Source organism: Drosophila mauritiana, chromosome 3L, assembly GCF_004382145.1.
Source record: "Drosophila mauritiana strain mau12 chromosome 3L, ASM438214v1, whole genome shotgun sequence".
In the NCBI taxonomy this organism is placed as follows: Eukaryota; Metazoa; Arthropoda; class Insecta; order Diptera; family Drosophilidae; genus Drosophila; species Drosophila mauritiana.
In genome coordinates this window covers 17592548-17616403 of record NC_046669.1, presented here as the reverse complement: position 1 = coordinate 17616403, position 23856 = coordinate 17592548, and the positions used below count along the sequence as shown (strand labels likewise).

General features: G+C 38.9%; 6 protein-coding genes across 9 annotated transcripts; all 6 read left to right on the top strand.

Moving 5' to 3' along the window:
• Positions 1 to 411: 411 nt before the first annotated feature.
• Positions 412 to 1073, top strand: LOC117140058. The gene is made up of 2 exons (XM_033302798.1): positions 412 to 625; positions 785 to 1073. The coding sequence occupies exons 1-2, from the start codon at positions 553 to 555 to the stop codon at positions 1048 to 1050; spliced, it is 339 nt and encodes a 112-aa protein (XP_033158689.1). The 5' UTR covers positions 412 to 552; the 3' UTR covers positions 1051 to 1073.
• Positions 1074 to 4547: 3474 nt separating this feature from the next.
• LOC117140060 lies at positions 4548 to 6783 on the top strand. The gene is made up of 2 exons (XM_033302799.1): positions 4548 to 4922; positions 6319 to 6783. The coding sequence occupies exons 1-2, from the start codon at positions 4872 to 4874 to the stop codon at positions 6523 to 6525; spliced, it is 258 nt and encodes an 85-aa protein (XP_033158690.1). The 5' UTR covers positions 4548 to 4871; the 3' UTR covers positions 6526 to 6783.
• A 6712-nt stretch (positions 6784 to 13495) lies between these two features.
• LOC117139946 lies at positions 13496 to 14484 on the top strand. Its single transcript, XM_033302634.1, has 2 exons — positions 13496 to 14082; positions 14136 to 14484. The coding sequence occupies exons 1-2, from the start codon at positions 13783 to 13785 to the stop codon at positions 14184 to 14186; spliced, it is 351 nt and encodes a 116-aa protein (XP_033158525.1). The 5' UTR covers positions 13496 to 13782; the 3' UTR covers positions 14187 to 14484.
• Positions 14485 to 14670: 186 nt separating this feature from the next.
• Positions 14671 to 16193, top strand: LOC117141244. 3 transcript variants are annotated; one of them, XM_033304609.1, is made up of 4 exons: positions 14916 to 15007; positions 15165 to 15341; positions 15476 to 16032; positions 16085 to 16193. In XM_033304609.1, the coding sequence occupies exons 2-4, from the start codon at positions 15293 to 15295 to the stop codon at positions 16139 to 16141; spliced, it is 663 nt and encodes a 220-aa protein (XP_033160500.1). In that variant the 5' UTR covers positions 14916 to 15007; positions 15165 to 15292; the 3' UTR covers positions 16142 to 16193. The 3 variants fall into 3 exon arrangements, with proteins under 3 accessions (XP_033160501.1, XP_033160499.1, XP_033160500.1); XM_033304608.1 differs by having other exon boundaries at positions 14752 to 15341; XM_033304610.1 differs by lacking the exon at positions 16085 to 16193 and having other exon boundaries at positions 14671 to 15341; positions 15443 to 15569.
• Positions 16194 to 16446: 253 nt separating this feature from the next.
• On the top strand, positions 16447 to 18303 carry LOC117141243. 2 transcript variants are annotated; one of them, XM_033304606.1, is made up of 3 exons: positions 16451 to 17102; positions 17446 to 18008; positions 18073 to 18303. In XM_033304606.1, the coding sequence occupies exons 1-3, from the start codon at positions 16610 to 16612 to the stop codon at positions 18127 to 18129; spliced, it is 1113 nt and encodes a 370-aa protein (XP_033160497.1). In that variant the 5' UTR covers positions 16451 to 16609; the 3' UTR covers positions 18130 to 18303. The 2 variants fall into 2 exon arrangements, with proteins under 2 accessions (XP_033160496.1, XP_033160497.1); XM_033304605.1 differs by having other exon boundaries at positions 16447 to 17102; positions 17446 to 18303.
• A 190-nt stretch (positions 18304 to 18493) lies between these two features.
• Positions 18494 to 19895, top strand: LOC117139906. Its single transcript, XM_033302588.1, has 3 exons — positions 18494 to 19038; positions 19151 to 19713; positions 19769 to 19895. Exons 1-3 carry the CDS (start codon positions 18540 to 18542, stop codon positions 19829 to 19831), a joined length of 1125 nt encoding a protein of 374 aa, XP_033158479.1. The 5' UTR covers positions 18494 to 18539; the 3' UTR covers positions 19832 to 19895.
• The last annotated feature ends 3961 nt before the right edge of the window (positions 19896 to 23856 follow it).

The following is a 23856-nucleotide window of genomic DNA, read 5'->3' as shown; positions in this document are numbered from 1 at the left end:
GCATTTATATATATTTATAAAGCATTCTCTTTTGTTTTTTTTTTTTTATCAATATACAAAATAATATTTTTTCTTTAAACGCCTTTTCATTGTCTGTATTCCCTGACCAGCAAATTTAAATAATTTTAACGTTTAAGCATTTATTGGACGTTTAAAAACCATATTTCTACTTTGATTAATTCATTGATAACGGCCACTACAGAGATTTCTCCTTTGTTCTTAGGGAGATTATATTCGATAATCAGTTCTAGATTCTCAACCGATCGATGCTACAGCGCTCAGCTTTGTTTACAAATAGATTTTGTTCATTCAGGAAAAATTGATAAGTAGACTCTGTGTATACCAGGTAGATAGAGCCGGAGAACAGAGAGGTCGGGAAGAACGCCAATAATCCCGAGTTTCTCAGTCGATCGAACAGTTTAAGCTCAGACTGCTCGGAGTGAGGACGTCGTCGTCATCGACAGATAATTTTGAACTGCTGCATCTAGTATAGGAAGCCAGACAACAACAGTATTTGTTTATATTTCCACATAGACCGCATATAAATAAATTATGAAATCAGAGGCGTTGCACAAGTTTCTGGCGTTGTATCCGCTGCTGATTGCCTGCGCGTGGAGCACACCATGTAAGTTGAGCTTTGTAATCTCTGTGTCATTTCAGAGTTGCCATGTGCTTGGGTTTGAGCCAATAGTTTTCTTTTTAAGTAATTGGTAATAGTTATCAAAATACTTTCATCAGAAAGACATAAACTTAAACAGTATTACAATAATCGCAAATTTTTCAGTGAATCCATCTCAACAACAAGCAACGTATCAACAAATGCCTGCAGTTCAACAGCCGGTTATCTTAGTTAAACATAATATAGGAACGGAAAATGCCGAGAATTACCGGATTACATTACCGTCGAAGGAGCTCAAAGCAGGGGAGCCTTGTCTCACGATCACTTGGAAGACCAATCCAGACGGCACTGGTCCCGATGAACCACAGATCTACATGGGTGATGGCTACTTCAGAATATTACAAGTAGCCCGAGGACAGAACAGCCAATAAACAGAAAACTATATTGTATTTAATTTACAACTTTTACTGGGTATTTCCATTTTGAAAACATTTATGTACCATTTGTTGCAGTATGGCTAAAATTGTAAAGTTTTGACTCGAAAGGTATAAATCAGTAGGCCTCTCATCAAATTAAATATAGAAAAAGAGTGACTGGTAGTGGTTAAAACATTGTATAGAGAGTATTTTTAGTATTTTATTAAAAAAAATTACGAGTTGAAAAACGTTTATTGAAAAATCCATTGGTAAAAACAAGCTCAGTAATAAATTCAATTTTGGTAACCCACTCCAATCTTTATCGCCTATAACTCCCACCGCAACCTACTCTCTGCTGATTTTTTATTTGACAAAATAATTGTACACTGACCCATTGCGCTTCGGGGGAGAAGTTGGATATTTTGCTCGTATTTTCAGGGCCCGGTTTTCGCAACACCCAGTCTGGACTCCGGAATATCGGTTGGTTGTCATGACAACTCTGCGCGTGGAGTTCGAAGCCGAGTTTTTGGGTTTGGGGCAGGTAGTCGCCCAGACAGTAGAATCCCAAACTACGAAACAACTCCCCAAAAACTGAACAGAGCTCCCTTTGCAAATCCCAAACTCCCACTGTCTGTGTCTGCAAGTGACAGAGATGGAGCGACTAGGATGGAGTGGAAGTGGAGAGAAAGCGGCGGACCAGTCAGAGTCCTGGCAGAGAAAGAGAGACGGAGAGAGAGAGAGTCATCCTGGCTGGATGACTCCAATTTTGCAGGGCTGCACTTTTCGGGACGACTGCAAAAAATTTCGCTTTTTTCCATGCCCAGACTTTCGCTGCAGTTTTCATTTCAGAGCGCAACTCGAGAAGCAACATCAAAATCAACAAGAACAACAACTGCATGTCGCAGATACTGAAAAAAAATGTGGCGTGGGAGTGTGTTAGTAATGCTAATTGACTTACATTCCTCCAGGGTCCACGGGTGGTATGATGAATATTCGAAATCGGCACTTACTAGTCGTATGACTGACTATCTATGTATATGACTATCTATTACCCCAACCGCTAAATGTTATTTACAATAAACTTATGAATATGCAGTTATTTTAATATAAACAAAAAATACGCTAAATAACTTTTTTGTTTTCATTACAGTTATGAGAATCAATTTCTTATCAATGCTGAGTGTGTATAATTTGTTTTTTTTTTTTATCCAGGGACCTTTTTTTCTTGATGCTGATCATTTATGTATACATCATTAACATCGCAGTAAATTAAAGCGTCTTCTAAATAAGAAGAAATTGTAATGTTTCAAAATAATTTAATTTCTTTAAGAAACGGAAAACTAATAATAGCAAACTAATAAATCTCCTGTTCTTACGATGTTAAAATAGGATACCCCATCTTAAAAATAATCACTGTAGACATCGATATCGATTACTACTTATCAAATGTCAGAATAATAATGGAAATCAAAACCACTGGCTTGCTTTTAAATATAAATCAAAATTCTTAAGTTTATTTTAAATGTATCACCAGAAAGCAGAAGTCATTAAAAAATCAACGTGAAGTCAATTTAATGAAAATTGCGTAGTCTTTATAAAGATGTTGTTCATACTCTTGGTTGCCTGCTTTTACCTCGCCTTCGGAATTCTTATTGTAAATTTGATATGCATTATTTTAGTAATATGCTTGTCTATTTTCTTTGACTTCGTTCCAATAAACCGTTTATGCATTTATTTCGTATAGCATATAAACATGTTTGGGGTAAGTGGATTTGTTTTCGAATAAAGCAACATACTTTTTAAATTGAGCCATTTAATCCTTTCTAATCCTTGACTTTCTCCTGTTCCAGATTGCGAAAATTAGAGAAATCATAAGGCGCGGCAAGTCAAGTGCGTTTCGAGAAATATCATTAATTTCCCGTTTTGTCGGCAACAACCCCGAAAAGCTCCCAGACAGGAGGTAAGTTCCACGATAAACCCCCAACAAAAGTTGACAAAAACTTTTGTGCATTACCTTTGTCTACATTTTGGTCAGTTCGCTGGTGGGGAAATGTGGGGATTTCGGTGGTGTTTAAGGACCGTGGCCAAGACAACAGGCAATAGATTGTGTGTTTGTTGTGGGGTTGTTGCTAATATGAATATGTTTGTTGTTATTTTATTTAACGCTACAATGCACTCTTCTGCGACCCCTTTTTACATTTCGAAGCAATGTCAAACTCTGTCTGTCTGGCAGCTCGGCTGGATGTTGGCCAGGATAGTGGCTTCCCCCTTTTTGCTCAATTTTTAATCAGCCTTTTGGCCCTTGGCTTCCTCGATTTGATTGAATGGAATAAAATATTCGAGCTTCACTCTCGCTCCACATTTTTCGCTCTTCCTGTTTGCTGATGTTCTAGAAAATTTAGAAAGTTCCATTGCGGCTGCATCCACCCCTAGAGCGCCACCTCCACCCCTGACCCCATCAGGACTCCACAGCCCACCACTCACTACCCACATTTCGCCCCCGTTCCCATCAAACCTTCTCCACTGCGTCACGTTCGCCGCATGCTGTCTGCCATTTTGGCTTTTCCTGCAGGAAGCTTGCATATTTCACGTTCGCCATGTTGTTTTTTCCTCGCTGTGTCAGTGTGTGTATGCAGTGCGTTGCTGCTTGTGTGTGTGTGTGTGTGTGCGGTGTCTGTGTGAGCTGGTGCCCCAACTCTTCACTTTTATCGATTGAATTGTGTCTCCGGCTGTGAAATGCAGGTCATTGATCTGTTCGTGCCAGCTAAAAACGACGAAATGCTTTTTCGGTTTTTTCGCTCTCTCTCCTTTATATCCCTTTCTTTTTTCCTCTCGTTCCTCTTCTGAAGAAGTGGGAGCTGGGCAGGACAGCAGCTGTGGACTGCAATTCATCGTCTGGTGTTTTTATTTTTGGAGTTTTTTGGATAGTCAGCATATGAACCGTGCTCTTAGTTTCCAGTAGGCAGCATCATAAATCAGATTTAACTTTGATAAACCAATTATGTGTCAGCGTATTTAGATGAATGTCATTATAGGAGAAAGAGAATATAAAACCCCAATGTATAACTATAATGGAAATTACTTAGAATAAACTTAATTATTTACTTTCTCATACATATATACAAGTTCGAAGCCAGCTCAAAAGTAGGCAGCACACAATTCTGAACTCCAGATGGCGCCACTAGTCTATAAAATTAGAGGACCTTAAATTTTGCTTTAGAGCAGGAAAAACCTGCCACAGAAGTTCCATAGCCGATCACATTTTGATTTTCTACCATCACCAACATAACGACTGTGAAATATATTTCCTATTCCAAGCTTTGGGGTAGTGGAGCATCAGCAAACTCTGTCTGGAGTTATTCTCAGAGTACGAGGTCCGGGATTGGAGTTGAAAATCAGAGCCAGACTGCCAGCAGAAATATATCCAGCGAAGGGGCAAACTGTACCGTGGCAGTGGAAACACAGCGGACAGACAGTGGCAGAAAGGGAAATCTACTACGACTTATAGCACCAGGATATGTATTTTCGGCATTGGAGCTTCCGCCTCCGGTTTTTGGGGGTTAAATAAAAAGTACTTGTCCGGCTGGCGGTTCAATGACCATCCAGCCGACCGGCGACGATGCTATCTGGGCAAAGTATATTGCCATCGACCATCCAATGCTCCTTACCACATTTACTAATGGGGCTTGTTTTACCTATCGCTGGAAAAACAAAAATAAACAAAACGTAATGTGCAGAACGAGTTGCAAGGTCGACGAACGTTGAGTGCGGTTCCCAAGCCCAGTTCTAAGTCCCGAGTTCCCGGATTCCGGGCCCAAGTCTGTGCAGTTGACTTAATGCCCGGCTCTGTGAGCCAAACACGTTTTTCGCTAGCGCATAATTTGTGGGTAAGTTTTCAATCATCGAGCTTCAAGGGAATCGCATCGGTTTCCCTTCTTCTTTTGCTCCACCAATCATTTTGGAATGCAATGTCGACTTTCACATCAGACTAATGCCGTGGACATTGCTTGGTCACTCTCTTTGTGTCCCAGTACCTCACCAAATTTTTTGGTGGGATAATCTTTTAGTTCAGGTCCATCAGGGCCATGTACTCAAGGGAGTTCTCGACATTTAATAGACTCAGAAATGGAAATAGTTATAGTATTTGTTCTATGCAAGAAAATCTTCGTAGTAGTGTAGAATTTATTTATTTTATATCAAAATTTTATTTCGTAATGTAAATAAACAGACGTACACAAACTTCTGATATAATCTAATTTTACGTATTTTATCGCCATTTTCCTTCACTTTCTTGTTCCCAAATCTTATCCATAATTTGAATCCAAGATAGCGCATCTCGGAAACTCCACGGTCATTGGAATTGCACAGCACCAGAGACTCTCAACCAAATGCAGAACGTTAAGCGCAGGCGTCGTCACTAGAGAAAAGCAGAGATTTTGATATGTGGCAATTGAGAAAGAGTTACCGTAGAGTTCTCTCTGGCTGGGAATCTTCGCCCCTTAAACTCCCAAAGCCAGGGGCCTATCGCTCGGGCTAATGGCCTCTCGAGTCGCTAGCCGATGCTATAATCGTCGGAGTCGTGCCACTAGCTTTTGTTGCATTCCACAGCGCCGAGGTGGTTTCTCTCCGCTCCTCCGCTCCTCCGATTCTCGGGTCTCGTGTTCACCAGCTCCCGGTTCTACCATTCTCTAGTTCTCTGGTTCCCCTCCCACACTCTCACCCAGTTTCAGTTCAGGTCAGGTCTGCTGGCATTGACACTGACACTGCGCCTCGATGGCATTGGCCATGGCATTCTGGGTGCTTCTCGAAGCGGCTTCCTGCACCGTCACCTTGGAGCCCCTTCTCCGATACTCCCCACGTTGCTCTCCTGATCCGAACTGGTCTGGCATTCATCAACCTCGTTTTCAAGGAGGGGTGGCGGTACCTAGCACTCTGTGCACAGAGGGAGCCTATTAAGTTGCTGTGGCCTGGGAGTATTGCTTTTATATTCAAATATTTATATATAATATTAAACATAATATAAAATATAATGAAAAATATCTCTGATCATTAAAATCTTTAAATACTTGTTTTAATAATTTTGGAGCTCTATTATTGTTAGTATTGTTAGAATACTCCATTTAAATGGATTTTTAAGCGTTATTCGTTTATCGTTAAAATTGCCTATAGGTCCAAAGAACGCATAAACTGACTGCCAACTTGAAAATCCATATTTGATTACGTTATGCATTGACAGGCTTCTATTGTGTAACCAAGTCCTATTCGTGGCCTTTCTGTTTGCAGACCAAAACCATCAGAATGCCCAGCTCCATGATGTCCGTGATGATGATTACGCTGCACTCGCTGAGCCTGAGCTGGATTTTTAATTGGCCTAGTCCATTGAGTGCTCCATTTGCCGGTTTCCCATCTGTGTACTCATCAGATATCTGCTGGCCAAGGTGCCAGTGGGGTGAATTGCAGGACAGATGCCCAACGATAATGGACAGCTGAGATTTGCACTCGGATAGCAGTAACTGTGAAAACAAGTTTGAATTGCAAATGAGTGAATTGCGAATGAACTGGGAATTTTCCAATTGCTATTTGAAGAACTAAATGGGCTTTACGCAGATATCTTGGCGACGAAACCAGAATCGATGAATTCACATTGGAAAGAAAATAAAGCTTTTATATCTCTATTGAAAGTAAATTTAAATAAAATGTTTTAAATTTAAGTCAGTTGTGTAGTTTGAGTGAAAAGTACTGAAACATCTTTAGATCATAGAATATATTATATTATATTAATAAATCACTCATCATAATTGAAGTCAGACATCCATATGTTATCATTGTGGCTTTTGAGGGTATTTGTTTATATGCATGTTGTATAACATTCTCTATATACTGTTAATGGCATGGTTTATAATCTTCCCCAGCTCTTAAAAAATACTCTTTTATCATGCACACGGTCCTTAATTTGTCACCGAGTAATCCCATCTCCAGGATTTCAGTTCAGCGCTTTTCCCCAACTAAACCATGTGACAGTTTAACTACTCATCAGTTGCAATCAAAAGAAAAAGGGACATCATAATTAAAATGAAAATCAACGAAAAGCGAAAACTTTTTGTCATACATATTCTGTACTTTCCTATATATGCGGAGATACATATATAAACAAGCGCACACGGACAAATTGTAGTCCTCACAGACAGAACAATAACAGACTAACCTATTGTAAAGTGGGGGAAATATAAAGCTCAACGGCAAATATGTATGTTTACATAAATATATATATGCGTACATCCCTTTTGGCCATGTGTCTGTGTGTTTATGCACTTGTATGCACTTGCGACAAATTTTCCAAAATGGCGTCGACAATGACTAACCGTCCGACGTGAACTCCCTCCCTCCTTCCCCATTTTTCCACCCACAACGAAATGTGTAGGGGTGTTCTTTTTGTCTGCCTTCGAAACTCCAGAACTCCAGGTCAATGATACCAAAAGTTAAACACCCAGCCAGCCCACGAAGTCCGTGCCAAGCCCCCCTGCCTTCCCCCATGTCTGCGTCGCACTTGAGCAATTTTCACAAAAAAAAGCGAAAAAAAAATGAAAATAAACATAACAAACTGCAGAAAAAAAGAGGCAAGACTCGATTGAAAGAAGAGAAGGAAAACAAAAAGCGACGGGCCGCACCCTGGGGCCAAAGGAGTGGGAAAAATGGAGCGGGCGGGTGGAGTGCATTCGACGTCAGTGTCAAGTTTACGCTAGGTTCACCACCTTCAGCCCCCAGACCCCGATCCTCCCATCAGCCCACGAGTCGCCTTTTTCCACACACAACTCCATTTTCAATGGCAGCACAAAAGCACTTTTATCTTTGTACGTTTAATTTGTGCAGTGGAAAGCGAGCAGGAAAAGCGGCAGATCGGATTGTGAGGCTAGTGGGTGCACTGAGAAAATATGCTAGTTAGTTCAAGAGCTTAATAAATGAATTACCCTTTCTATTATTCATTTATTTATCATTATTATAATTAATATGTTTGCTTCATGTTTAAATAATGTAACAACATAAATTTATGTAGGTACACACATTTATTAAGTTTAAACTTTGTGTTCTGTTCTGTTTTTCAGTTCTGTTCAGTCTAATGATATGATATATTTGCTCTTAAGTCAATGGATTTGTTACATTCGTCTGTAGAACTTTGGATCCGTAAATAACCTAAACTTATAATCTTATACAATGTTTATATATCTTTAAAACTAATAACGTTTTTTTATGTGCTTTTTGGGGCTGGGGGGTGCATAAGCGAACGCGTCACCTAGCGGCTAGAGCACGAAGCTGCCGCCAGCACCGCCCCCTTTTCTAACCAGCAAAACAATCCGCAACCATCTGCACTCATGCATCATTCGTTGTGCCTTCCTCTCTCTATCACTCTCTGTATCTGCAGCTGCTTTTCCTGTCTGTGTGAGCACACATATACACATATATCCATAGGTTATAAGTGTGTGTGCATGGAGCAGCGACAGCAACAACAACCACGACAACTTGAACAACGCGGTGAAGGTCATTGCTACCAAAATTGTGTCTCCCTTTTGTCCTACTCTACTCTCGACTCGATTCGCTTCGTCTCACACGCACACTCGCACAGAAGCGCACTCACACTGAGGCACACGCTCACACAGACAGGAAAAGCCCAGTATCTGTGTGTGCTATCCATCCATCCTAGTGGTATACTCCACATCCCGAAAACATACTACATAAAACTCGAACGGGGAGTTGGGAGCTCGGTTCTGGAAATTGAGACAGCAATGGAAATGGGAAAAAGAGAGAGAAAGGGATCTGGAGAACTGCAGTGCTTGTTTGGGGGGTTTTTCTTTTTCGTTTGGCTGTTTTGTTTTCTATGTGCGCGCTTTTCACCAGTCTTCCCCTTTCGTCAGCTTTTTGATAAGGCATGGGTAAGGAAGTTGCCAGATGTTGAAAATTCGATTATTCTTATAAGACGAAATGTAAAGTTCTTTTAATAATCAGATTTAAAAGGGATTTATCTTATCTCAGATAAGATTACTTAATAATGAAAATGTACACTCTTTTGTAAATTGAAGATTAAACTAAAACTAACCAAAGGAATTCCTTATCCGATCTAATGCTATCTAATACAAAAAACGTAGCATACTTTGCACCAATTATTCGATCACCACAACTATTTGCTAACTTAAGATCTGGATTTTATTTTTAATGTTATAATATATTCTTTGGAAATATAGTGGCTAGAATTGGAACAGTGTGGCAGCGCTGTAACGACACTTGGCTTACGATTACAAAATCGCAACAGTGCCTCCAACTCCGCAACTGAAAACTTGTTCGTTCCAACTTCTCCAATACCTACGAGTATTTCCTCCCTTTCGCACAAACATACGTCTCGCTCTGGCCGCAAACTGTGTCTGTGTCACTCAACCCACTAAACTAGCGCACAATGCGAATTGCGAAATGCGACGATGACGCTAGGCAACGACCGACGTTATTCAGTTCCCCCAGTTCTTTGTATACACTTATAAAAAGTGTTTCAGTTTGGCCGATCTGTATATTTTATATTCATGCTAAATAGGATATAATTAAATCTATACAAAAACAGCATTTTACGAATTTATGAGTCCTTTAAAAGGTTTTAAATTAAAGAACGTTGCCCAATGCTTGCATTGACAATATACAAGTAGACCAACCTATCTGTCTTCAATAAACACTTAAAAAACTAAGATTTTATACTTTTCAATTGTTTTTAGGGTATTCCGAGAATCGGTCTGCATGGTGCCAATGTTGTGTTCTCTTTCGCCCGCCATGGCAGACAGTGCACTGCTATTTCGCCGTGGTTCTCTCTCTCTCAACTCTCTGTCTCTGTTGGGCATTGTGCTCCATTCACGTGCTGCACGCTTTTCGCTTGTGTGCCTTCCAACGCCTGCGATCCCCCATCGCCCTACGCCCATCGCTCTTTCGGTTTCTCTGTTGGCTCTGAACGGAAGTTGGAGTGCGCAACTGTGTGTGTGAGTGCTGGGTTCAATGTCTGGTGGTTGACCTACCCATACCACTAGGTTTTCCCAGGAGACTCGCTTCTCGGCTCCTGCTGCAATCCGCTCCTGCTTCCTTCTCGGTCCTTTTCGCGCTTTTGACTCATTCGAATGGCTTGTTCTGCCCCAGCTGGGTATTAGAAAGTGCCGCACCCAGAAACAAAAAGAAAAACAAATAAAATAAAAAACAGCAACTCACACTCCCGTCTCTTCTGTGTGACAAGTGAAAACTAGAAAATTCTGCTGCTCACCACTCACTAAAGTAAAAGTTGTCTTATCAATGCGCCGGAGCTTTTAGCAGTGGGTGGTGTTTCGGTGACGACAGCTCATTTGGCGTCATTGCGTCGAGACAAGGGCCCCATAAAGATGTTAACCAGAGATTGCATAGTTTAATACAGATTTCCAAGCTGGTCTGGTATCAACTACTTCGGAATTGACCCAGGACATGGTTAATATCGTCGAAAACAAGCTCAGCTAATTTTAACCCTTACTAGTTAGTTTTATTTATGATCTCAAAAACGGAGCTGCGTTACTGAAAGCTACACACTTATATTGCATTTCCGAATTTTAATTCAAGGCAGCAAGAAAGCAGGTTACAAGCCAAGATGTATTTAAAAAAAATCGCATTTTTATTTAAGTTTACCAATACTATTTTCTTACCACTCATATTTACAATATATATCTATTTTTTGAATAAGTTGTATTGAGGCATTGCACAATAAATTTTCAGCATTCATTTAGGTTTAGTTGGTGGAAAACTTCTAGTTAGTCTTCCTATGCCATTAACTGGTTTTCCACTTGCCGCAGATTCAAGGCTAACTCCGTTGGGTCATTGCCATTGCGAGTTTTTCCCCAGTGCTGGAAAAACTAGTTGCATTCACCTGGGCTCGCAATATTTGTTAGACAGATTATCCAAGAACCTGCTGGGCGAGTTTTCTTCAGCCCGACTTCGTCACAGGGAAAGTTCTGGAGGGAGAGTGTGCGCTAATACCGGAGAAATGGAGAAAGTTGCAAGTGGCAAAAGACACTTCAGTCAGCCCATTGTGCAACTTCTCGCACTTCCACTCCATTTCCACAGTGGAAAGTAGGTGAGGTGAGTCACAGTTGCCAGTGGCAAATATGCATATAACATCCCCTATTACTTACTGCAATTCATAAAATAATAAAGGTGGGTGGTTCGGTTGGCTTCGCTCTCGAATGAAAAATTATCATGCAGAACCAGTCTGCGGAACTTCCCATTGGCAAGGGAGACTGTCAAGCACATTAGGAACGGCGGCTCCTCTATTTTTTGTTCACAATTAATTTGAAGAATTTTGTTTAAATGATCTTATCTTTAAAAAAAATAAAATTTTAATTGTTTAAGCTAATTGTAGTCACCAGTCTGTTGGTTTATTAATTAATCATGTTAGTTTTAGATTGAATATAGGTGTTATATCTATTTTACGTTTTTAACATTTGTCTTTTTACAAATAATTCAATAAATGTGTTTTAATCATACAACGGTAGTTAAAAATGCTTAGTTTACTTACAGCTAAAAAAAAGTAAGTACTATCCCCAGTAAAAGCTTGCAACCCTTTTTCTCATGAATTTTTACGCCGTTCCCTCGTTCTTTGGATGGTTTATTGACCTCCATGCTGCACTGCATTGCGTCAGCGGCTCATCTGGTAGCCTCTTATCACGCAACTGGCATCAAAAGTGTCAGCCATAGGCCTACACTGCTAAAAAAAAGAAAACAATAATAAAAAAAATGCGAAATCGATTATTTTAAGCATAACCACTTCAATTAATAAAACAAGGAAAAATGCTATAGTCAAGTTCTCCGACTATCAGATACCCGTTACTCAGCTACGGTGAATGTGAACGCGAAATTTCATCATTGTTCTGGCATATCGATATTGGGGAATAAAATGAGATATTTTTGCTGATCAAGAATATATACTCTATATAGTCCGAGACGTTTCCCTCTGCCTGTTACAAACTTTTAACCAAATCTAGTTTACTCTTTTACTCTACAAGTAACTGCTATAATAATAAGTATAAGAAAAACTGCTTTACTTTTTCAGTGCGCCCCTTGTAAACTTGCTTAATAGTACATGTTATCGAAAGTTTTGGGTGAAGAAGGGGGGTTGAGAGTAGGGTTGTCACCAAGGGTTGGTGCATTACGACATTATAATTACTGTAATCAATACCGATTTGCCGAATAAGCTTGATGTTTTTGCCCAAGCAACTGCTTATGAGGTGCAGGCAGCTTTGAGGGTAACCGCAGTAGGACTTGCCTTAAAATGAGAGTTTAAGTGGAGACATTATATTGTTATATCAAAGTGACCCCAACATGTGGATATATACGTATATATATGCCACAATAGTTATATACCTCAAAGGAAGCATGCCGATTAGTATTGTATATCTGCTGTTAGTAATAACGAATTGGCGGTGATCGGATCAAAATTTTTACTTTTAATAATTAAGAAGTCATAAAATTAATTTACAATAAATCATTATTAAAGATAATTTGTGGATTAAATTAATTACTTCAGTTATTGAACTTTTATATATTTCATTTCTAAAGATAATATTGCAATTGAAGCACATAATGAAGCAGTGAACCCAAAATGGGACAATCTCTTATATATTTACTCTCATGCTCAATAGCGTTGTATTTCAAGAAAATAGTTTTGTTTACATCAGCTTGCTCCGTACTCTCCGAGTCAAAGTGCATGAAAAAATAGCGGAATAATGTAGTGCATATTTATACAAACATTAGCTCTAACAATAAATAAGATATGATAAGTGCAACATCATTATCATAATTAATCCTTTTAGGACAAGCTATTGTATTGCACGTGAAAAGACTGCAAAAGATTCTCTCTTCTTTCTTTTTCTCTCTTCGATTTTACAGTTCCACTCTGCTCTTTTCTCAGAGAGCTGTGACACAGTTCTCAGTTCGCTTTTCGCTCTGAAGCCAGAAGCTCGTAATGGATTTCCAACGGAGAATATACGATGTGCCATTCGAAATCCTCGATCTGATATTTGAAAAACTTGTTAGTTTACAATATAATGTTAACTTAGATCTGGCGCACGAAAAGCTTGCAAAAGCATTCTCCTTTCACAGCCGCAACAAATTCAGGAAACTTACGCTCGACGGACGGCTAACACTTGATTCCTGGAACTTTTTAATACGGGAATGTGGCCCCACGATTGAAGAATTTGTCTACGGTGTATGTGGTAGAAATGGGAAGAGTCTTTTACTCAAGGTGGTTGAGAAACATTGTCCCAATTTAAAATCGGTATCCGTTCAGTTCTATTTGTCTGATCGGGAAAACATTCCGTCTTTCTTAGAAAATATGAAAAGCTCTCTTACATCGGTTAAAATAAACCAACAAAGTTACTTTCCGGCTACCATCTTGATCGCGGTGAGTGAAATAACGCAACTAAAGGAATTTTCTTGTTCTCAGTTCGCCACTTAGATAAATTGGTTGCCCTGGAGAAGTTAAGCATCACAGATATTGAAACTTTTAGTACGCCTCCTGTGGACTTACTACCAATTTGTGCATCACTGAAGAAGCTGCGCAATTTAACTTTGGTTAAGGTTAAAATATTGCCTTATGATGAGCCTTATTCCACATTTTGGTCCAGCTTGGAATTCTTGCACTTGGAGTATTGCGAATTCTCCATCGAATTGCCAGACCGCCCAAAGCTCAAATATTTGGATATGCATTACCCAAAATGTGCCATCGAAGGCTATGTTTTGAAATTTATTCTTAAGAATGGAAAAAATCTCACAGAACTGCGTGAAAGGTCCGTTCCGCCAATCAATGGCAATGGATTTCTCGAACTGCTTCGCGGCTGCCCGGAACTGCGGCGTCTACGCACTACAATGGAATTCATAAAACCCCACGCGGGGTATGTGAATTCAATGTTGGAAATTTTAAAGGAAAATGGAGTTACGCCGGAGAACCCATTAGAACTAATTATATGTAGGCGGATAAAGTGGAAGTGGTTTCGACGACTACTAAGTGCAAGAAAGCAATAAGTTATGAGGTTTAAACCAATGCATATTTGCAGCACCGTCGGTCTCCCAATGCTGAGTTAATTGATTTGTACGAGGGTACTTGATAGTTTAAAATAAAACAAAACATAATTATTACTCGTTGGTTTTATTTATTTATTATACATAGCTTTCATCGAGCTCCAATCAAAAGCTTTTCTTCCACGAAAATGCATTTCTCTTGAGAAAAAAAACTTGTTTTAGACCTGATATTCAATAATATTTTATATCATTCGTTTAACCTAGCTGAGGAAACTGGCCAGAAGAGATTGCAATGGCTCTGGCTAAGGAAATAATGGTGGTGGAACATAAGCACAGCACAACCCCAAAGTTTCTTTTTGGAATTTGCGTGCGTTACAATACTGACATAGGAAAAATTATATATACAGAGGTGGTCAAAAGTATTTACACAACGAGCTTTTTTTTCAATTGTCAACTAATTGAAAAAAAAGCTCGTTGTGTAAATACTTTTGACCACCTCTGTATGTATATAAATGTATTTAATATTGTAGAAAGGACATAAGTGTGAATAAATGCAAAGTGGATATCCCATAATTTGTACGTATTTATGTATAAGTAGCAACAGTAATGTCAGTGAACTCTAATCAGAAAGTACAAAAGCTTTTCTTGTGCTTGTCTCTTCGTTCGCGAATGCATCTCTCTCTTTAGTAAATGCAGTTTGCCGAATGCCTCAGTTCGCATTTCGCTCTCGACGAAAAAGCTTGTGATGGATAGCCCGCGGAGTATAACCGATTTGCCGATCGAAGTCCTCGATCTGATATTTAAGCATCTTATTTATATGAAATACAAATTGGAGCTGGCTAAGGTCCACGAAAAGCTCACAAAAGCTTTTGTCTATCACAGCAAAAATGAATTTAGGAGGCTTAAGGTAACAAGGTGGTTTTCAGATGAATCGTTTTTGTTGATAATACAAGAATGTGGGCACACAACTGAGGAATTAGTTTTCGATAGAAGTTGTGACTTCTGGGACGATATTCTAATCGAAGCGGTTACCAAATACTGTACCAATCTGAAATCGTTTACAGCAGTTTTATATAGATCGGACAGTGATCAAATATTTTCCTTTTTGGAAAAAGTAAAGAAAATATTATTATCAGTTTCATTGGAACAACGTGAGCGATTTCCATTAGAAATATTAAAAGCTGTTGGTGAAATGACGCAATTAAAGGAACTTTCAGTAAAAGGATACATTGACGAGAACGGTAAGTTTTTAATAGCACAATATAACTGTATTCAAAATTACCTTATTTAGGGTATAAAGCATCGGAAAAGAAATCATTTCATGTTTTTTCTTGTAATCTAGTTCGAGTTTGAGTTCTAAAAGCGTTTCATTCAGTTTACGAAATTCAGAAATTGGTCGCCCTGGAGAAGCTGAACATCGAACACCATTATTATCTAGACAAGCCTGATGTCAACATACTGAGAATCTGTTCGTCACTAAACAAACTACGAGAATTGACTATAAATAATGTTCATATAATGTCATGTGAAGAGCCCCACTCAAAAATATGGGCCGAACTGGAGTCCTTAAAGCTTATTATATGCGCATTAACACCCGAGATACCGGACTGTCCTAATCTAAAAGTTTTGCATATTCATTACCTCCAAAAATCCAACGAAGGCTACATTTTAAAATTTATTCTTAAAAATGGAAGAAATCTAACAACTTTATATGAAAGATGCCATCCACCGATCGATGCCAACGGTTTTCTCCAACTGCTTCGAGGCTGCCCCAATTTACGATATCTTTACACTCCTCTGGAATATATTAAACTCTATGCGGCCTATGTGTCTACTATTGTGGAAATTTTGAGGGAAAATGAAGTGACGCGGGAGAACCCATTTGAACTGGTTGTGTGTAGACGAATCAAGTGGAAATGGTTTCGAAGATTGGTAAGTGCAATAAGTTATGATGTCTTAAATGTTGGCTCATTTTAACCTTTAGCTCCGTCGGACACCAAATGCTGAATTGATAAGCCTTTATTTAGCTGAAGAATATTAATATTAATAATATTACAATAATAATAAAATTCAGTAGTGATTTTAATTTATATATAAATAATATGTTATGATATTATAAATATACATTATATGTAAAAAATATCAAATCTAAAGATTATAAATTATAAATTATAAATTAATCTGAGTTGTTTGGTGCAAAATAGTGCTTAGGTAAGAAAAGATATATAAAATTAAATAAAAAAAAATAAAATTTATTATTTAGTTTTCTTTATATTTGCACATTCATATTTTTGTGAATTCAACAGAAATGAAAATTTATTTTTATATTGGTGAAAAAGTTGAAATGCTTAAAGTCGGTAGATACAACCACCTTCCAAATGTATCACCGCTTGCGGGAATTTACGGTTAGTTCTCCTCTCTCAATTGGAGGTCGCTAAAATTCCCATCCCCATCAGTTTTGCATTAGTCTTGCGTTTGGCCTTCGCTCTCGAGGGTATGGGTACCTGCAATGAGCAATCAACGGACTATAACCGATTTACCACTCGAAGTGCTCGATATCATATTTAGTAACTTACGAAACCTAAGGGACAAACTTCGACTGGCGCAGGTTGATGATTATCTAGGAAAAGCGTTTTCGTACCACAGCCGCAATGATTTCAAAAAGTTCTCACCAAAAATACATTTTCCCGTTCGACTTTATCGAGTTCTGCTGGCGAACTGTGGCCCTTCTATTGTGGAATTTACCTGTGGATCGGACACCTGGAGCGATGTGTTGGCCAAATCGATTGCGAAGTACTGTCCCAACCTGGAGACGGTGAACATCTGTGCTTCATTAAGAAATAGTCACAGTCTTCAATTTTTTCTGTTGAACTTGGCGAATTCTTTAATATCGGTCGAACTGAAGCTCAACGATAGTTGCCAATCGCCGAGGATACTTAATGCCGTGGCCGAGCTGAAGCACTTGAAAAAATTCTTGTATGAAGGATACATTGATCGGGGAGGTAAGTCATTTAAGAAAATAAATCGAATTTCCAATAGTGTTATATTCTCATTTCATTCCGGCGTTAATGGGTTAAAAGAGTATCGAAGTAAATATAATACGATAAGCGGCTGTTTATATTCAGACTCGGCCGATATCAAACGGTAAATTTTTTTCCGTTTGACGATTATCAGATTTCTGTCTGTCTTCCTTTTGTTTTGACTACCGTTCGGATAATTCAACATTGCAAATTATAATGTTTTCTTTCGTTTGCAAACTTATTTACTTAGTAATTGCATATGTTTACCTCTCTCGTATTGGGTATGAAATAGTAAACTTGTTATTTTGTTGTCCACATTTTTCAGTTAATCAGCTGTGCAAACTGGTTGATCTGGAGGAGCTGCAACTCATCTATCAAGGTAGAGGATACAGATGCAGAGCAGTTAATCTTCTTCAAATTTGCGGAAATATGACAAATCTCCGGCGTTTGACTGTGAGCAATATATCTATATCTCAACCAGAAAGCTTCCATCCCATGATATGGCCAAACTTAAAGGATTTGAAAATGCAAAATTGCGAAATCTCCACAGTGATACCCGATTGTCCCAAGCTGAAAAGCTTATATATCAAATTCTGCAAATGTAGAATCAAAGGATACGTATGCAGTTTTATTTTGAAAAACGGCAATAATATCGAGGAAATCGATGAGAGCTGTGAACCGGCACCATTTGATGGGCAGAGTTTCCTTCAAGTTATTCGCAGCTGTCCAAAATTGCGAGTGTTGTCCACTCAAATGGGTGGTATCAAGATCTACCAAGCTTTTGTTACATCCGTAGTGGATATTCTCAAGGAGACCGCATCAACGCGGAAAGAACCATTCGAACTGATATTGTACTGCCGGGACAAGCTCAGATGGTTTCGACGATTTGTGAGTGGAATCTACCATATGTTTATTTTACGTACACTTTTCGTTGTTAACTTTCGTCTTTCAGTTACAACGGACTTCTAATCCTGAAGTGATTCATACGCTTTACCTGTACAAGTTTTAAGGACTGGCCAATTGTATATCAGAAAACTCAAAACAATTAATTATAAATCTATTTTAATTATTATTTAACCTGTATAGAACGATTGTACAATTTGTAAAACTTAGAAAATAGTTGCTTTTTATTTTTTAATTTGTAACGAATTAGAACTGAATAATAACAATTGCAAATATCTAATATCGCTAAAAAATTTATAAATTTATTTAAAATACATTAAACTTACAATATTTATAAATAATTTCACAACATTATGTTGTAATGTCACTAAACTGAGAGCTGGAGAGTGGAATGCGTTCCCGGATTCGGTTTCTCTCATTTAACTTTTCTCTCTCCCTCTCAATTGGATTTTTAGCTATCCGATGCTCTGCTGCAGTTTTCAGTTCGCATTTCGCTCTCGGGCGAAAAGCTTTGCGATGGAGAATGAGCGGACTATATCCGATTTGCCGATCGAAGTCCTCGATCTCATATTCGAGGAACTGCAGAGTATTGTAGATAAACTGCAACTGGCACAGGTGCATGAAAAGCTGGGCAAAGCGTTTGCCTACCACAGTCGAAGTGCCTTTAAGAAGCTCAGACCCTTCTTTGGAGTAACTCAAGAATTGTGGGTGGTTCTAGTGAGCCTATGTGGATCGACTGTTGAGGAATTTTCCAGCAGACAAATTTGGAACACCCCATGGAGTGATATACTGGTTGAGTCGATTGAGCAGCATTGTCCCAATTTGAAGTCGGCGAGAATTGACGTTTACGACAACAATTGTGACAGCGTGCGGTCTCTTTTGTTGAAAATGAGTAAACTATTGGTATCAGCTGAACTTACTATATTCACAAAAAATTCGAAAAAGATTTTCGATTCGCTCGCAGAAATGACTAATGTGACACAATTAGCATTGAGGGGTAATATTACCGAAGATGGTAAGTTAAATATATTAGTGATAGCACAATTTAAGCACCAAAATATTATCAATATTTTCAATAATTTTCCTAAGAAATTTTTGCATAATCAATACAATTGCGTTTTTTTTAGTCTGCCAGATTCAAAACTTAACTGCTTTGGAGGAATTAATGATCGATTATAATAAAAGCTTCAATCCTTATTCACCTTTAAATCTTCTCGAGATTTGTACACCACTTTCGAATCTCCGCTCCTTGACAGTACGCAACATAACTATATTGCCCTCAGAACAGCCGCATTTTTTGATTTGGCCAGAGCTGGAGGATCTAAAAATTAACAACTGCGACATTTTTACGGAATTGCCCGATTGTCCGAAGCTGAAGACTTTAGACATGATAAACTCCAACTGCCACATTGAAGGCCTTCTGTTTGGGTTTATTCTGCAAAACGGAGTGAATATTGAAAAGATGAATGAAAATTGCAATCCGCCTCCATTCGATGGTGACAACTTTCTCCAAGTTCTTCGATCATGTCCAAAGTTACGTGCATTTTATACACCAATGAAGGCTATTAAAATATACCAAGCTTTTGTGTCGTCCATTGTTGAAGTTCTCAAGGATAACGGGGTCAAGAAGGAGGAACCTTTTCAACTAATTATTTACGCTCGTGCAAAGTCAAAATGGATTCGCCGATTAGTAAGTGGAGATAAATGAAAAATAGTGGGAAGCATTATTTATTTTCTTTTTTTAGATTCCACGGACCTCAAATCCCGAGTTGTTAGATTTAGATTATTTGTATGATTTTGCATTTTAAATATCAACTCGGACTCCATGGCCATATGTTATTTATAGATTGGCCTAAAATTATCAACATTAAGCAGAAGATAATGTTAAAATATTACAAAAATATATATTTATTTTCAAAAAATGCAAATTTGATGTTGTTTTGTGTGAGTATATATTCGACGCTTTAAATATATAAAACATTCAATAAGATTTATCACCAAATATTTACAACAATATGACTAATGCCCGACCAAATCCAAGCCCCACGTGAACTTTGAACTTGCGCCTCTGAACTTGCGCGCCATACCCATCCATTTCAATCTTGTCCTTCCATCCAGGAGTGCGTGTCAGGTGCAATGGACACGGTTCCCGAGGAGGTTCAACAACATTAGCCGCAAATTCCGTGGCTTACTCATCAGGTGGTTGGGCGCTGGGAGCCTAAAGTGGGAGTTTTGGAACAATGATTCACCTTCGCTGGCTGCAGGTTGGAATAATACAATGGGATACGCAGCAATAGGAGCATTTTGTTTCGAACAGGTGACAAACAAACTTGTTTTCCTCAAGCATGATATCCTTTATTTATGTATACTTTCAAAAGGTGGAAGATTGTACATATATTAATAAATTAATATATATTTGTCCTGATTTTATGTTACACAGTGAACAAAATTAAAAAAAAAAATCCTTAGATTATCGATTAGCATCGTTGTAGGGATTTTTGTGTAGCTACAATGTCGAAAATTCCCATATTTTCAACAACAGGAGAAGCTCTAAGGGTGACAAGGGGATAAACTTTTGCTAAACCCAAATATTGCCACTGAGTCACCGACCCGACACGCCTGCTCCTCTGCCATAAATAAGGAGAAATACACCCTCCGGACTCCGGAGCTCCTTGTCTCCTGCTCTGCGGGTCCCCATGAAAATTAGTCTCAATGAACCCTCTGGAGGCGAGTGACTTATAGCACACATTTGGCCACTTTACGCTTTGACTTGGCCGAATCAGTTCAATGCACGCACATTGACCCAATAATTGGCTTAGGCCCGATATTGAATTTTGTTTAGTTTGGGGCTAAGTAAATTCGGTAAATTCGTTTTATTCGCTCTGGTCAACAGTTTTACTAATTGGTATAGACAATGTTTTTGTATGTTTATTTGCGTACTATTTGCGTTTTTATCACAGAAAGTGTCTGCTTGAATAGAAAATTTATGGAATAAACTTTTATTATTGATACAGAAAGATTGCTAAATAACATTGTGTATATGAACCTCATTACGTATAATGAATATTATTCCCAATAATTATTATTTAAGAATATATGCTACATTAGTTATTCCTTGTGGAGCAAATTATTGTGAGTTGCTTCAAAAATGTAATCCTCACATAAAAGATGCATCAATAATTGTAAATAAAAGTTCAATTTACATATTTCAAAAAATATTATGATGATAACATTAAAGCGTGGCAAACACTTGCGCATTTTAGTTCGGATCTGGACAAGGACTTGTTTGTGCTGACCTTTTAATGACCATCGTTGCAATGTCGAATTTTAGCGACCGCGTGAGTGTGGGTGACACGTGTGTGCCATATATCCTTGCACTGCATCGGTTGCATTCAGTTCACAATTTGTCAAGAAAATGCAAAAGAACTGCAGTGTGCAGCCCTGAAATTAATCTGCTCCTCCCCCATACCTCCCCCTCTATATTTGTTTTCACCCATGTCTGCCACCTACTCAATGTCATTTGCAGGAGTTTGACGCCTGCATCATCGAACTGTACAGTAAAATGTAAGAATGTCTGCTACCTTTATAAAATGAGGGATAAATAAGCAATTCACTTAAAAAATTTAAATATTTAAGCGTTGGATGGAAAAAATCGAACTTATAAACAATATAAAAGGCCACTCTATCATACAATTTTAATAGCTAATACTAAGCAATTTGAACCAGTTGTTTAATTATATAAGTGTTTGGTTTAGTTTGGTTTAGATATGCATCATAAGGTAATGCAGGAACTTTAATCAGTCTATAGTGGGCATCACTGCCTTCCCCACGCCTGGGACCTTGGCAATGAGGCACTTCTAGCCAAGGATCCGAATACGAAACCGAACCAGAGCCAAGGACCCGACTTCGGATGCGGAAATGCGCATGCCTGCGTGTCCTTGCCCTTGGTCCTTGGTCCTCGCCCGGTGGAGCAGTAGTAAGTCTCGTAGTGCCCCTGAAAACTCTTTTAACCTTCGTGCAGCCATGTGGCAAGTGCATCGTTGCAGCTCCCAAACATGCGCGTTTGCACATCCGCTCTCTACAGAGAGAGAAACATTTTTAGCTGGAATCAGATTGGGTTGACACGGGGGCATCCTCTTAAAAGGACCAAGGGTGGTGTCTGGTTGCCCCTGCCACGTGTCGTCAGTTGCAAATTTCACGACGCTGTCATTGACCATGGTATTTGGCCACTATTATATTAGGGCTGCCAGGGCCAGTGTCTCAATGCAACGCCCTCGTTGCATTTGGAGGTCCTCAAGGGGACAGATTCGGTTCCAAAATGCCCCAGAAGACTGAACCTCAATTGACAAAGGTTATTAGCAAGGTTAAATTAGATTAGCTATAAGTTATTTCTCCAGACATAATAACTTAAAAAACTTAACTTAAAACTTAAGATAATAAGCCCCGGTATTCCATAAAATAAAATAGTGAATATGTAATTTCAGAGTTTCTATTAAAAATTATAATAGTGTAGTGACGAGGGGGTATGAAATGCTGTCCTGAACAGCGATGATAAGTTCTTGAAAGTTAATCCCGTCTTGTCAACAACAATTGCAAATAAGAAAATCAAGGTTACAAGACGTTGTTCCCTTAAAACTTATCCCACAGCGTAAAAGACAATGGAAGCCAGCTCCATTAGAGTGCAACCCCGATGCTGGCCAAAATCGAAGCTCGTGGAGGAAGTATCTCTGCTTGGGACCGACCTTACCAAACAAAAAGTAGCCCATCGAGTGTCTAGGAAACCGCTTGTCCTCTTACTCCTTTCTCGCCTTATCTGCCTCACGGCCCTTTGATTCCCACTCGCTTTCCACACCCCAAGTCCAAGAGTCTGAAGTTTGCTTTCATTTCGTTGCCCGAGGGGTTGCAACTCCAGACAGACAGGGACCGAGAACCAGGATCAGAAAACCCGAGAAATCCACCCACTCGCCGACTTTTTGCAATTATTTTTAATTTCTGTGCTACGACAACTCCCGGAATGCCAAAACTTTGCAACCCCAAAAGAAGCACGCATAAGGGGCAAGTCACTCCAGGCGGGAACCACGACATGTACTGTACACGTCAGAAACATGGAAATAAGCTTGGAAAGCGCGGTACAGGACAACTTGAAATGTTGCAATGACGAGATCATTAATTTGGGCTGTTTAGTTGCTTAATGAATAATTTTCAGAATTTATCATATTATTAGAAATTCATAATTTAATGAGTTCCTAATAATTTGAATATAGGTTTGTAATGGGGCTTTTACATTTTTTAAAGATAGAAGTAAAGTATATTTGGCCTTTCCATAAGTTAATCATCCTTATAATATGCATCAGCAATTTTCTTAAAAATGCTTTCTAATTTAGAGATGAATTCTAACCGGCAAAAGCAAAAAACAATTTTTTTTCTACTAAGGCTCTGAAGAACTTGCGTTTGTCCTGTAATATTTTTGATTTTTGTTTAAGTTTTCAGATTTTTTAAACTGAAAAATTAGCACAATTTTAATTTCCTTCTAGCGGGCATCCACTGTGGCGACGTACACGTCCGCGCCTGAGTTCCATGTTCGGCGTCCATTGCACCCCCAATCTGCTTTGTACATTGACTTCTCTGCTCCGCTTTGTTCTCTGCATTCGCTGCAGGTTCTGGCTCTGTCGGCCTTCCGCTCTGCTCTTTCTCTCTATCACTCTCTGTAATGGTGATGGTGCTCTCCCTTTTCTCTCTCTGTAGCCACTGTGCATTCCCATACCACGACCTACCTTACCCACACCCACAGTGCGCTGCCGCTGCACAACTCCCGCCCAGGCAGCGCAGTCGG